The sequence below is a fragment of the Diceros bicornis genome, chromosome 13 (genome assembly GCF_020826845.1).
Source record: "Diceros bicornis minor isolate mBicDic1 chromosome 13, mDicBic1.mat.cur, whole genome shotgun sequence".
NCBI lineage: Eukaryota > Metazoa > Chordata > Mammalia > Perissodactyla > Rhinocerotidae > Diceros > Diceros bicornis.
In genome coordinates, this window is record NC_080752.1 from 15,184,043 (window position 1) to 15,198,167 (window position 14,125).

The 14,125-nt window shown below is 37.7% G+C and overlaps 1 protein-coding gene across 10 annotated transcripts in view; it reads left to right on the top strand.

The window, feature by feature from the left end:
- Positions 1-14,125, top strand: part of ZYG11A (zyg-11 family member A, cell cycle regulator) — a 72,185-nt gene that overhangs the window by 39,999 nt on the left and 18,061 nt on the right. For 5 of the 10 annotated variants that reach the window (XR_009221818.1, XM_058552439.1, XM_058552433.1 and 2 more), the window contains 7 exons: positions 2,053-2,193; positions 4,062-4,238; positions 6,699-6,763; positions 7,950-8,049; positions 8,137-8,190; positions 12,927-13,088; positions 13,164-13,208. Coding sequence is in view for 9 of the 10 variants with exons in the window: in XM_058552439.1 (XP_058408422.1) it covers positions 2,053-2,193; positions 4,062-4,238; positions 6,699-6,763; positions 7,950-8,049; positions 8,137-8,190; positions 12,927-13,088; positions 13,164-13,208 (744 nt within the window). In the remaining variant the exon portion in view is untranslated. The remainder of the gene's footprint in view (positions 1-2,052; positions 2,194-4,061; positions 4,239-6,698; positions 6,764-7,949; positions 8,050-8,136; positions 8,191-12,926; positions 13,089-13,163; positions 13,209-14,125) is intronic. The other 5 variants (XM_058552436.1, XM_058552435.1, XM_058552434.1 and 2 more) reach the window with 5 other exon arrangements.

Sequence of the window (14,125 nt, forward strand, 5' to 3'; positions counted from 1 at the left end):
GTTTCTTGAAAATGCTTCTCCACTGTTGCCTTGCTTTGTATATTGCTTATTAATTCTGATGACAATCTAATTCTCTGTGTAATTTATTTATTTTCTTACATGGGGGCTGTAAAGATTTTTTTCTTTAGCTTTAAATTTATTCATTATGCTGTGATATGTCTCAGACTTGATCTGGGTCAGGTTTCCCAGGTATTTGGTGGGTTCTTTCAGTGTATTGATTTATGTCTTTTTTTTAGTTCTGGAAAGTTTTCCTTTGATAGTAGTTCTTTTTTTTTTTTTTTTTTTTTGGTGAGGAAGATTGGCTCTGAGTTAACATCTGTTGCCAGTCTTCCTCTTTTTGCTTGAGGAAGATTGTCGCTGAGTTAACATCTGTGCCAGTCTTCCTCTACCTTGCATGTGGGATGCCGCCACAGCATGGCCTGATGAGCAGTGTGTAGGTCCATGCCCAGGATCCAAAACCATGAACCCTGGGCCATCAAGGCGGAGCGTGCGAACTTAACCACTAAGCTACTGCGCCAGCCCCACTTTGGTAGTAGTTTTAAATATTTTTCCCCCAGGAACTTCAAGTATATGTATGTTGGGTCTTTGTCTTCTTTCCATATCAACACTTGATTTTAGATCCTTCTTAATTTCTTTTTTTAAGTTTCCGTCTCTTGTTTCTTTTCTTGCATTTCTTCCCCTTACTAAATTTTTATTCAAATCTATCCTTCCTTGCAACTTAGTTTTTATATTTGATGTGATTTTGTCTTTTTTGAGTTTAATCACTCCTTGTTTCATCTTTTTGTTGAAGGTATTTTTTTATATCCCAAAATGCTTATTGAAAATATTTAATTCATTTTACTTTTTATAATTTTATTTTATTTATTTTTTTTTGTGAGGAAGATCAGCCCTGAGCTAACATCTGATGCCAATCCTCCCCTTTTTTTGTGGGGAAGACTGGCCCTGAACTAACATCCATGCCCATCTTCCTCTACTTTATATGGGACACACATGGCTCGACAAGCAATGCGTCGGTGCACACCCGGGATCCAAACTGACAAACCCTGGGCCGCCGCAGCAGAGCACACACACTTAACTGCTTGTGCCACCGGGCCGGCCCCATTTAATTCATTTTAAAGTACTGTGTTACAGTTTTCTTCTGATTTGTTGTTGGTTTATAGGAAGAATTTTTCTCAGCTGAAATGTGTAGATTTGCTTTTTTAAAATTTCTTATAGTAGCTTTGTATGGAATTGGTTTGTATCTTTTTATTTCTTGGCATTTAACTGACAGGGTTCCTAATTCAAAAGCACTCATCAATTTAATTATGGGAGGTTTCTTTAATAGATGATGGTTGATGTTACTGGTCAGGGTGGAGTGGAAAAGGGGTTTTTCTTTTCATTTTGCAAGATCTTATATTTTTGCCCTTTATTTTCTTCTTTTCCTTCACTTGCCAGGAATGCTGAAAACTGGTCAGATCTCGTTTTATTTACATTTCCTTGTTGATTTTTATGGTTTGGATCAGGAGGGTACCATTATCTTCCAGACTCAAAGTCTGTACATAGACTTTGAGATTATTACTTCAGTGGTAGCAGGGAAGAATTATATTAATATTAAATGAATGATAAACAGAATAATACTACTACTAGAAAAGGTCAACTCCTTTTTCATTTTAGTTATTTTATGTGGCCTTTTTCCTATCTTTTATTATCTCATTTGTCCTGTATGAGTACTTAGAAGATAAATACATTTATTGTTATTGGTTGTTTAAAAATTAACATGTTTTCTGTTATTCAGTTGTGGTCTTAACTGCAATATAGTTGTAGAGACATGGTATTTGAATTTGCTTCCACCACTTAATTGGTTGGTTACTTTGCCTCTCTGGACCCATTGTAAAAATGAGGTTGAGGAGAACATTTACCTGTTAGAATTATGATTGAATGAGAACAACTTTGTAAAGCACCTGAAACCTTTAATTGAACACCTGTTAATATTTCAAACACTTAAGGCCCCTAAAAGCCTGTGCTCAAAGATGAATGGTGAAACCTATTGGTAACAATATCTTTGTTTTTTAGGTTGCTGGAGGAGTCAACATGAGACAGATTTCAGAAGCACTGAGCCGATACAGGAATAGGTCATGTTTTATGAAGGAGGCCCTCTACAGGCTATTCACAGAGACATTTTCTATGCAGGTAACCATGCCTGCAGTTTTAAAGGTAATTACACCTCAGAAAGGTAGTTTTTATTATTACTTTCTTACTTGGTTCAATTACAGTTGTTCACTGAACACACCGAATACAGTAACTTACATGCCTTATTCTACACCGAGTCAAAGTGTCCTCATAAAGAAAGGAAAACAGTGTTAGTTAGGTTTAACTGCTAGTTCATCTCTTGTTGTGAGCATCTGAATCAATTTGAATCATCCGATTGTTTGAATTTGGTCTGAGAAGGGGATAATAGGACCATTTCACTATTTTGCCTAAAACAGGACATAGTAATCTATAAACATGAAATCACTTTGCCCTAAATGTTGTTTCTTGTTTATTCATTCATTTACTCTTTTTAAAATTTAACATCTGGTTTTCTGAAAGAAAACAACAATAGTGTCCATAACAAGAACAGAACAAAATAGCAATAATTGAAGGTGGCCAAATCTACCCTATAAAGTATTTTGTGAATAAAGTAAAATTACCAGTATTGATAAGGCCAGACTTTGCTTTGGTTTATGGAAGGATGAATTTATTTTAACTGTATTGGAAGTATTAAGTGGTTTGGGGAAAAAAGCTATGATTATATAAAATTAAATATAACATGAAAATGAAGAGTCTGAAAGTCACCTTGTCTTTATTATTTGTAATTCTTTGCAGTTCCTTAAAAATATGGCGATTTCTGCACCATGGGAGATTAGATTTATTCATAACTTAAATACCGTATAAAGAAAAAACTCTGGACCTTTCTTTCCCATCTGTAATGAGGAGATTGAATTAGATGTTCTGAAAAATCCTTTTCATAACTAAGATTCTGTGTTTTTTGAAAATCATCTTTGTTTTGGTTTCAGCATTTTAAATTGCAGATTATGGTGCAGTTTAGCAATATAGAAAAAAATCATTTTCCATGGGAGAAGTATATCTCAGGTCTTTCTTTAGGCTCCATGAGTTCATGCAGCTGTCAGAGGGGCTCTGGTCTCTTAAAATCATGGCTCATGCAAGTATTAGCCGACTGGTCTCTGAGGTTGGTAAGGATGATTACCCCTATTTGATAGATGGAACAAATCACATTGTCCCTTAGCGTTAGAGGAGGTGTGGTCTTAGCTAATCTGATACCTTCATTTTACATTTGTGTTCTGGGTCTTCCACAGTCTGTCTTCTAATTACTTTTCTAATGTTATTTTCTACCCCTTTTTAAATTCTTTCAAATTCAAATTTTTTCTTCCTCTTTGGGTGGATTTATCCCATCCTTTTGTCCACCTTGTGTTTTTCCTTATCACATTTCCCTTCCCTAGGAATCCCTTCTTCATTCCACCTCCACCTCCACCCCCTCTGTCTATATCCTGTGTGAGACCCTGCCTAAATGTGCTCTCTGAATGAAGCCTTTTGATTCCATACGAGAAATGATTGCTCCCTCCATAACTACCTATAAATAAAGGCAGCACTTTACCTCTTTTATGGTGCTTCTTTTCATTTTCATGTTTTGACATCCCTCACAATGTTATTTGTTTACATACGTTATTTCTCTCACAAGGTTTTATGCTAAGGAATAGGGTATAAGTGATTCATGTTCGTGTCCTCTGCAGTGCTTATCACAATGCCTTGTATGGAGTCAGGCTCACTAAATGATTTTGAAATCACAGATGAGGAAATGGAGGTCCAAAGAAGGGAAGTGACTAACCTAGTCAGACAGCTAGTTAATGGCTGCATTTGGATTGGAAGGTATTGCTGATGTCCTAAAAAAATATATGCTGAGGATAAGGAAAATCTTCTATTTTCTCACCCAGAGAAAATATTTTTGCTAACTAACACAAAAATAAGATGGTGTAAAGAATGCTAATGTCATCATATGCCACTAAAAACAAGTTCATCTTCAGCTTGTGGCTGTAGGAATGAGGAATCATCCATTGGATTTGCCAGTGCAGTTCACAGCCAGTGCTTGCGCCCTCAACTTAACACGCCAGGGCCTGGCCAGGGGGATGCCTGTTCGCCTGTTGTCAGAAGTCACCTGTCTACTTTTCAAGGCTCTGAAAAATTTCCCCCATTATCAGCAGGTAATTTGAATTGAATACTTGACTATGCTTTTTACTTCAGGACAAATATATGAAAAATATGTATTATTTAGTTCTGATTTTTCATCCTACCTGAGAGAGAAAAAGAGAACGAGAGAGAGAATAGATAAAGAATTCATGTTTGTTGTGGAAAAAATAGGAAATATGGATAAGCAATAGGGTATAAATGTTTTAAGTTTCTCAGAAGCCAGTTACCCAGAAACACCTACTATTAACACTTCGGTACATCCTTATAGTCTTAACATCGTATGTGAAAATTGATCATAGTTCTAAATATAAAAGCTAAATCCATAAAACTTCTAGAATAAACATAGAAAAAATATTTGTGATCTCCAAGTAGGCAAAGTTTCCTTAGGATACAAAAAGTACATGTCATCAAAGAAAAATAATAAATTCGTCAACATTAAAATGTCTGCTCACACACACACATACACAAAAACATTAAAAAATGAAAAGGTAAGCCATGGGCCTGGAAAAATGTTCATTTTATATATGTGACAAAGGACTTTTATCGAGACTATAAAGAACTCTTAACTCAGTAACACAAGACAAACCAATTTTTTTAAAAGGCAAAAGATTTGAACAGACATGTCACCAAAGAAAACATGCAGATGACAAGTAAGCACATCACAAGATGCTCAGTATCTTTAGTCATGAGGGAAATGCAAGTTAAAATCACAGTGAGATACCACTGCACACCTAGATACCACTACACACCCCCTAGATTGGTTGAAATTAAAAGACTGACAATACCAAGTGTTGACAAGGATGTGGAGCAATTGAAATTCTCATATGTTGATGTTGAGAATGTAAAATGATACAACCACCAGTTCAACAGTTTAGTAGTTTTAAAGAAACTTAAAGTTTCTTAAAGTTAGACATAAACCTTCGGGTACTGCCCAATCATTCTGATCCTAGAGAAATGAAATCATATATCCATATAAAGACTTATATATGAATGTTCATAATATCTTTATTCATAATGCCCCCAAACTGAAAACTTCCCAAAAGTCCAACAATAGGTGAATAGATAAATTGGTATGTTCATATAAGAAAATACTATTGGTAATAAAGAAATGAAGTACTGATAGAAGCAACCTGGATGAATCTCAAAAACATTATATGCTGAGCAAAATAAGCCAGACACAAAAGAGTACATACTATATGATTCCATTTATGTAAAACTTTAGAAAAGACTAATCTATGATGACAGTGTAATTTTCTGGGGCTGGAGTTGCAAGGTCAGGATTGACTGTAAGGGGCACAGTAGAACTCTTTGGGGTGATGGAAATATTTTTTATCTTGATTGTGCTGATGGTGGTGGTAGTTTTTATACAACTATAAATTTGTCAAATCTGATTGAAGTGTGTACTTACAATGAAAATTGATTTTTAAAAATACAATAAGGAAGGGGCCAGCCCTGTGGCATAGTGGTTAAGTTTGGTGTCCTCTGCTTTGGCAGGCCGGGTTCATGGGTTCAGATCCCGGGTGCAGACCTATATCACTCATCAGCCACGCTGTGGTGGCAACCCACATACAAAATAGAGGAAGACTGGCACAGATGTTAGCTCAGGGCTAATCTTCCTCAAGCAAAAACAAAGGAAGATTGGCAATAGGTATCAGCTCAGGGTGAATCTTCCTCAGGAAAAAACCAACAAACAAACAAACCAATAAGGAAGGTGATCTTTCCTCATCAAAAAAAAATTATATTTCCACTTTCTCTTGAAAAGTTGGAAGATCATTCTCTGTTCAGTCTTAATACCTGCATGGCAATCATCAGTTGGAGCTGAGTAATAACTCCTCCTATAAAAGGGCATGAATTCTTCAGTTTGCCATACTTCCTACTTCTCTCCTATTGTTTCACACTCAGCTCTCTTCACTTGTTTATGTTACCGCATAGTTCCTGTTGGCATTTGCTGCCCCTGGCCCATGCACTATACTTCTGTCATACTGGCTTACTCATAGCCTTTCAAAGAGAGATTTTTCTATTCCTATAGCTTTCCCGGGAGGCCTTCTTTCTTTCTTTCTTATCTGTAAAGGTCCTGTTCAACCCCTACCAATCTTAGGTAGAATGTAGAGGAAGCTCTGTCACAGAGTTAGTTATGAGATATCTGGTAAGGACATTTGTCTTTCAGTATATGGGCCAGGCTTCAGGTAATTGATTTGGACTGACACACAGACAGGCTCTCTCCATGTAGATCCTTCTAGGGTTCAGGAGGAAGAGACCTCCTCTTTGCCAAGAAAGGGGAAGATTATTCTTTAGGCAGAGGTGAATGAGACAAAGTTTATTAATAAGATTAAGTGGAGAACTTGGAGAGGGCCAGGTACACAGTGAGCTTTCAATAAGAAAAGTTTACTGGTAGCACCTTCCAAATGCTTAGAACTTTTATTTAGAGTGGAGTATACATTTGCTCAAAATTATTTTTCTTTATCCTCTTAAAGTTACAGAAGAATTGTCTTCTCTCCTTAACCAATTCCAGGATTCTTGTGGATGTCCCATTTGACAGGCAAGTATAAAACTTGGTCATGTGGTTTTGGGGTGTTGACCAGTGTTACTCTGAGCATTGTTGGTTTTTGGTTATTAGCTTAGCAAGGGCTTGATTAAGGCTGGGATAAGGTATTTGGAGAGAATGCTGTGTTGAGCCTCTTCCACAGACGTGATTGGAAGTACCCTACTTGCAAATGTTGTCTCCCAAAGTGTGATTCTAGTTCAGGGCAATGGGTGGTAAGAACATGGGCTCCAGAGTCAAACATACTTGGATTCAAGTTCTAGCCCTTACATTACCTTTGTGCATCTTTCCTTATTTGTAAAATAGTAACTCTTGTGAGGATTAGATATGATAATGTTTGTAAAGTACTTATCACAGTGCCCAGCTTAAGAAGTACAGGCTGTTCTAAACATTCTTCATTCTTTTTGTTATTATTTCATTGATAATAATTTAAAAAAAATCATTATCCTAGACTCCAGAGGGATTCCTCTTAGAGGCCTTTGTAATCTCCCATATTCATGAGTTCAAAAACATTTATAATAGTTGCTTCTGACAGCAGGAAGATTAAGCACAGGCCGACATGAACAAAGCCTATGATTTGTGGGTGCAGGGTTGTAGACTAAGCCATTCTCAAATCTAATTAAAATGTGTATTTAAAATGGGAGTTGACTTTTAAAAATACAATAGGGAAGGCGGTCTTCCTCATTTAAAAAAAGTCTGTATTTCCACCTTCTCTTGAAAAGTTTGAAGATCTTTCTCAACTCAGTCTTCCTTTCTGCATAGCAGTCATCAGTTGGAGCTGAGTAACAACTGCCCCTATAAAAGAGCATAAATTCTTTCTAGCTAAGTGATTTGTTTGCTGTGGCATTTTAGCACTATCGATAGTTCAGCTTACAAATTACCTCTCAGGGAACTTCTTTCCTTTTTCAGACCCATCATAGTAGAAACTGAATGCTAAAAAAAATAAGTCTTTCTTAGATCTGTCCATCTTTCTTTGAATCCTGCTCATTGTGCTCACATTTGCGTGCTGCCCTCTTCCTCTTCTGATCTTCTCTTCCTTTTGCCAAATGCTCTTGGTTTTCGTAGCTGAGACTTTAGAAGTCCAAGACTAGTTTTGTTACAGGATTTGTTGGGGAGGCTAAGTGACTTCTCTCCTCATGTACAATTTCACGAACTTCATTGTGAGAAAAGTACTGCTTTTCAGGTTCGATGCTGCCAAGTTTGTTATGAGATGGCTCTGTAAGCATGAAAACCCCAAAATGCAAACGATGGCAGTGAGCATCACTTCGATTCTAGCCCTGCAGGTATGTGATTGCTAAAGGCAAGATTTCTCTCTCCCTGGTCTTGATGGAGGTCTAATATTTCACTCTCGGCTTTTTGTTTGCTTATAGCTCTCACCTGAGCAAACTGCACAACTTCAAGAAGAGCTCTTTATGGCAGTGAAAGTAGGTTGACTGTCACTTTTATAACCTTTTTCCTCCATAAAAGTAAGTTATGACCATAGTTAAAAAAAATCAAATCATCCTAAAAGGCCTATAAAATGAAAAATCTGTAAGACCTGCTCCCTAGAAGGAACTATATTCTAATCTTACAGCTATTTCTTTTGGTATTTACCTTCACATCTCTAAATAAAATGCTTATAATTGCGATTTCTTAATTTATCTGTTTTAGATGTTATCTGTTGATTCTGCTGCTATGGTAAATAAGAACCCAGCTGTCCTACATGTGTCTCTACAAACTACCTCCTTCTCCAACCCCCAACAGGTTCTCACAACTTTTGATAAATCAGTAATCAGTATTTACAATGTGATTATGCTAACATTGCTCACTAAAAAATGTACATCGTTCTATTTTGCACTTCTCTTATTTTGAGATGAGACTTAAGCCATCCTTTTTTTGTTTTTTGTGAGGAAGATCAGCTCTGAGCTAACATCCAATGCCAATTCTCCTCTTTTTGCTGAGGAAGACTGGCCCTGGGCTAACATCCGTGCCCATCTTCCTCTACTTTATATGGGACGCCACCACAGCATGGCTTGACAAGCGGTGCATGGTGCGCACCTGGGATCCACACCCGGGCCACCAGCAGTGGAGTGTGCGCACTTAACCACTATGCCTCGGGCCGGCCCGGAAATGAGCCTTTGACTATGATATGAGATGCATGTATTTTTCCTCAGTCGTGTTTTTTTACTTTATTTATGGACTGTTTTGCCATGCAATAATTTTTTATTTTTATGTGGTTCAATTTATTCTTTTCTTTTGTGCCTCTGGGATTGATGGCACACTTTGAAAGTATTTCCCTACTCCATGGGGTATTTTTTTAAATTCCTCATTTTTTTTTTACCTATGGTTTCCTTTTTCTTTCTTTTAACATGTAAATATTTGATTTACTTGGGATTTTTTTTTTTGTGGTTTAGGGATCTTTTGTCTCCTCATATGTCTGCCCAGTTGCCTCTGAGCTGTTATTGAATGATTTATCTTTTCTCCACTGTTATGCATTGCCACATTTATCGTATATTAAATTCACATATATATTTGCATCTATTTCTGGCCTTTATTCCCTTAATTTGTATGTCTATTTACATCTGATATCACACTTTTTATTTATTGGCTTTATGAATCCTTTAATAGTTAAGATATTTCCTTGGATTTCTTTCAGTTTTTTTTTCTTTTTTTTTTTGGTGAGGAGGATCGGCCCTGAGCTAACATCTGCCAATCCTCCTCTTTTTGCTGAGGAAGACTGGCCCTGGGCTAACATCCATGCCCATCTTCCTCCACTTTATATGGGACACCGCCACAGTATGGCTTGCCAAGCGGTGCGTCAGTGCACGCCCGGGATCCGAACTGGCGAACCCCGGGCTGCCGCAGTGGAGCGCGCGCACTTAACCACTTGCACCACCGGGCCGACCCCTTCTTTCAGTTTTTTTGTCTGTTTGTTTTTCCTGTGTAAACACCAGAATTGGCTTGTCTGGTTTTCTGGACAAAGAAACCCTGTTTTCTTTGGGATTGTGTTAAATTTATAGATTGACTTAGAAGAATTGACAGCTCTGTAATGTTGATTCTTCCTTTCTGAGAACAGTGTATGTTTATTATTTATTCCATTTATTCAGTCCTTCGTGTCCCCCAGAAGTATGTGGGTGTTTTCTTCATGTTGATATTGTATACTTCTTACATTTATTCTTAAGGCTTTTTACCTTTGCCTTGCAGTTATAAGCAGAATGAGTATTTGATATCTAGTGAGTAGGTTTGGGGGATAAAAATCAAGAGTGATTTTGGACGTGTTCATTTCTGAGATGCTTGAGATGTCACGTAGGCAGTTTGATATCAGAGGAGTGGATAGGGCTAGAGAAATAATTTGAGTCCCTAGTTCTGATGTGGGATGCAATCATCTAGAAAATCTGGAGTATATAGAAAGAAAAGAAAAGGGCTGAAATAGGTACATAGGAAGAGAAAGAGGAGCCAGAAAAAGAGATAGGGAAGGAGCATCCAAAAGGAATTAGAAAACCAAGAGAGAGTGGTGTCTTAGAATCTAAGAGAAATGTTTTAATATAAATTGGGCAGTCATGTCAGATGCTATTGGGTGGTTGAGTGAGATGAGGACAGAGAGTTAACCATGGGATTTGGCAAGATGGAAATCATTCATCATCTTATGTTATTTTAGTGGAGTAGTGGGGCAAAACCTGGTTGGAGTACAATGATGAGCAAATGGGAGGTGAGAAATGGAGATAACTTTTTGGTATATTTTAATAAGTAAGAAAGAGAAATAAAGATACTATGTGGGGCCAGTAGTTTATTTTTTCAAGATAGATTACATTAAGATGTATTTTATGCTCATGAAAATAATTCTGAAAAGAGGGAAAAATTTATGGCAATAGGCAAGACAGAGGGAAATAATTTTGGTGCCAAATCTTTGTGTGTGTACAGGAATTGTATATGGAGTAGAAGTAAAGATGTTGGCTTTTGATTGGAGCAGAAAGGAAGGCAGAGTACAATGATGCAAGTGCAAGTAGGTTGGTAGATATTTTTAGGAAGAATAGCTATAGTTCTCAGTGAAAAGTTAGATGAAGTGATCAAATGAGAGGAGTAAAAAGATGGCAATTAAAGTTTGAGGAGAGAGAATTCTGAAATAGTAGTCTCTGGAGCAAATTTATCGAGCAATATAGTAGGACTGCCAAGTACAGTTGAATGCCCTTTTGAAATTTTTTGGCAGATATTGAAAGTGAGACTCAAGCACAAGACAGAGTCCTTTTCAGTATTCAGATGTTTGGGGGTGGGTCATGAAGTAGGGTTTAACTAAGGCAGGAGTTTTGCCAAGATAATGTGTTGAAGGAACATTGAGGTTGCTGGGAATGTTAACAGGAATACATGTAGAGATAGAGATATTGATATTGATATAGAGAGCAAGTATTGAAAATAACATGGAGGGAAGAGTAGCACTGTAGTTCTTGGAGAAACAATTTTAGGTGGTGGTACCAAAAGTTCAGGCTTTAGATTAAAACAAACCAGGTTCAACCACTAGCCGTAAGACCTTAGATAATTTACTTAACTCCTCTGTGCCTCAGATTCTTCATCTGAAAAACTGGCATCACCTGAAAAACAGACATCTGTCATAGGAGTAATATTTGGCAATTATTTTGAGTGTCATTAAGATAAAATAGGTAAAGCATCTAACCTGGCCCTGGCCAGAGTGGTTGTTACTTTCAGGGTCTGCCTCACCTCCTCTGCTTCCTCCCTTGCCTTGCCGCCGTTCACCCTATTGGCTGTCTAGATGATTGCTACCTGTGTTGTGTACCACTCTTATATTCTCCTTTTGACTCTCACAGCTATATTTTTGTGATGATATTTTGTGATGTATCTCTTGATACATTTTCTCTTGGTTGGGTAAAATATTTGAGGTCATCTCATTCCTCGTGAAGCCCACCCTTGTGGTCTAGTGGTTAAGATTGGGTGCTCTCATCACCGTGGTCTAGGTTCATTTCTCAGTCAGGGCACCACAGCACCTGTCTGTCTCTTGTCATACTGTGGCAGCTGCTTGTTGCTAAGATGCTGAAAGCTTTCCACCAGACTTGGAAATAGCAGCAGGGTCACCCATGGTGGCAGGTTTCAGCAGAGCTTCCAGACTAAGACAGACTAGAAAGAAAGACCTGGCCCCACCCACTTCTGCAAAAATTGGCCATGAAAACCCTATGAACACCATTGTCTGCTATAGCACTGGAATGTAAGAAGATGGCACAGAAATACTGGGCAGGGTCCCGCTCTGCTGTACACGGGTCACCAGGAGTCAGAATCGATTCAAGGGCACTAACAACAACATTCCTCCTGAAAATAGACATAATCTGATTTGTTTAGTGCTGGTATATTTTATGTATCTTTCGTTAGCTGGTTAAGTGAAAATTCGCTGTCTTTTTAGTCTCACATGACAGTCTAATGTGCCTGAAAGAAAGCATATATACTAGCTTAACTTGTGTCCAGAGATATTCTGATCTGAAATAGCAAGTTGGAATCTCTGTTAAAGTGAGCCAGTGGTTTCTTTAAGCTGTTAGGACATATCCTTATAATACTAGTGATATCCTCTTGCTATACTGACCTGCGCATTGGCCCAGAACAGCAGACTTTTTCGTTGCCTGGTATATCCTGCCCCCCCCAATTCCTTGCTTGGCTGGCTTGTCCTCTTTTTGTTCTGGTCTCAGTTTACATATTACCTTTGTATGGAGGTTTCCGTCTCCCACCTTTTCTAAAGTAAATTCTCAAATTTGTTTCCTTCACAGTGTTTACCAAAAGTTATAATTCTTTTATTTAGTTAAGAAAAACCAACTCTCTTTTTTATATGCTATATCTTTTACCTGAATTAAGTGCCTGACTTCCAGAAAGTGTTGACTAAACATTCTCAATAAATGAATAATGAAATAGCTGATATGTACTTGATTATGAGGTTTATTAACAAGTACCAAGAACTTGATTAAGTGCTCATTAAACTTTTTTTTTAATTTAATCCTGATAAAAACCCTAGGAGATAGGTACAACTAATTTTATACATAGAAAATGGATCACAAGCCAATTAAGTGGTAGAACTTGGGTTTAGAATCCAGGTTTGATTCTAAAACTTTTCTTAACTATTGCTTTCCTTATACTGGAATTGAGTCAGTCATTAGGACATCTAACTCCCTGTCTCTTTGGTTTTTAGGAACTTCTTGCAATAGTAAAACAAAAGACTACTGAGAATTTAGATGATGTCACCCTCTTGTTTACTTTGAAAGCACTTTGGAATCTTACAGATGAGTCTCCAGCTGCCTGCAAGCACTTTATTGAAAATCAAGGATTGGCAATCTTCATCCAAGTCTTGGAGGTGGGAAGATAGGATTGAGTTTATATATCAAGTTCTTGTCTTCATGATAAAGTAACCTATATATTCTTTTGACAGACTTTTTCAGAGTCAGCAATACAAAGCAAAGTACTTGGTCTTTTGGTAAGGTGAATTGTTTTGAGTTAATTCTAAATACTTAAAAAAAATAAGAAAACTAACACCTACGTAGTACCTACTATATGCTAGGCACTTTTGTAAACAATTTACACGTAGTAACTTGTTTAATCTTCACATCATCCCTATAAAGTAAATACCATTATATATCAGTCATCTATTGCTGTGAACAACTACAGCTTAAAACAGCAGCCATTTTGTTTACTTATGAATCTGTGAGTCAACAGTTTGAACTCAGCTCAGCTGTACAGTGCTTCTGCTGGTCTCATGTGGAGTTACTCATGTAGCTGCAGTCATCTAGTGGCTCACCTGGGGCTGGATGCTCTAAGATGGCCTGACTCTCATATCTGACAGTTGGTACAGGTTGTTAGCTGGGCCTTGTGTCTCTGTGGGCTTCTTCACTCGGCAGTTTCAGGGCAGCAATAGGAGGCAAGTCTCACTATACAAGTAGCTTCTTAAACCTCTGCTTACGTCACATTTTCTAATGTCTCATTGTCCAAAGCCTTAGGTTACATGGGGTGTTTTCTAACAACTACTACTCTAACTCTCCAACACCAGCTTGGTGTCCTACAATTCAAGTCAGTTCAATTCTGACGCTACCCAGAGTTAGCATCAGATCCCACAAGTTAAATGGCTCAGTCCTACAAGTCTGTGCCCCTACTTCAGTTGCCAGTCATAAATCCTGGGCCATGCGTACTTGCTGACTCACTGGCTATAAATTGGGGGTTTCCACGACCCTGTCTTGAGGTTGATAATTTGCTAGAATGGCTCACTGAACTCTGGAAGGCACTTGAAACTATTATCAATTGATTATAAAGGATACAACTCAGGAACAGTCAAATGGAAGAGATGCATAGGGCAAGGAACGAGGGATGCGCGCAGTTCCGTCATGCCGTCTCTGGGCA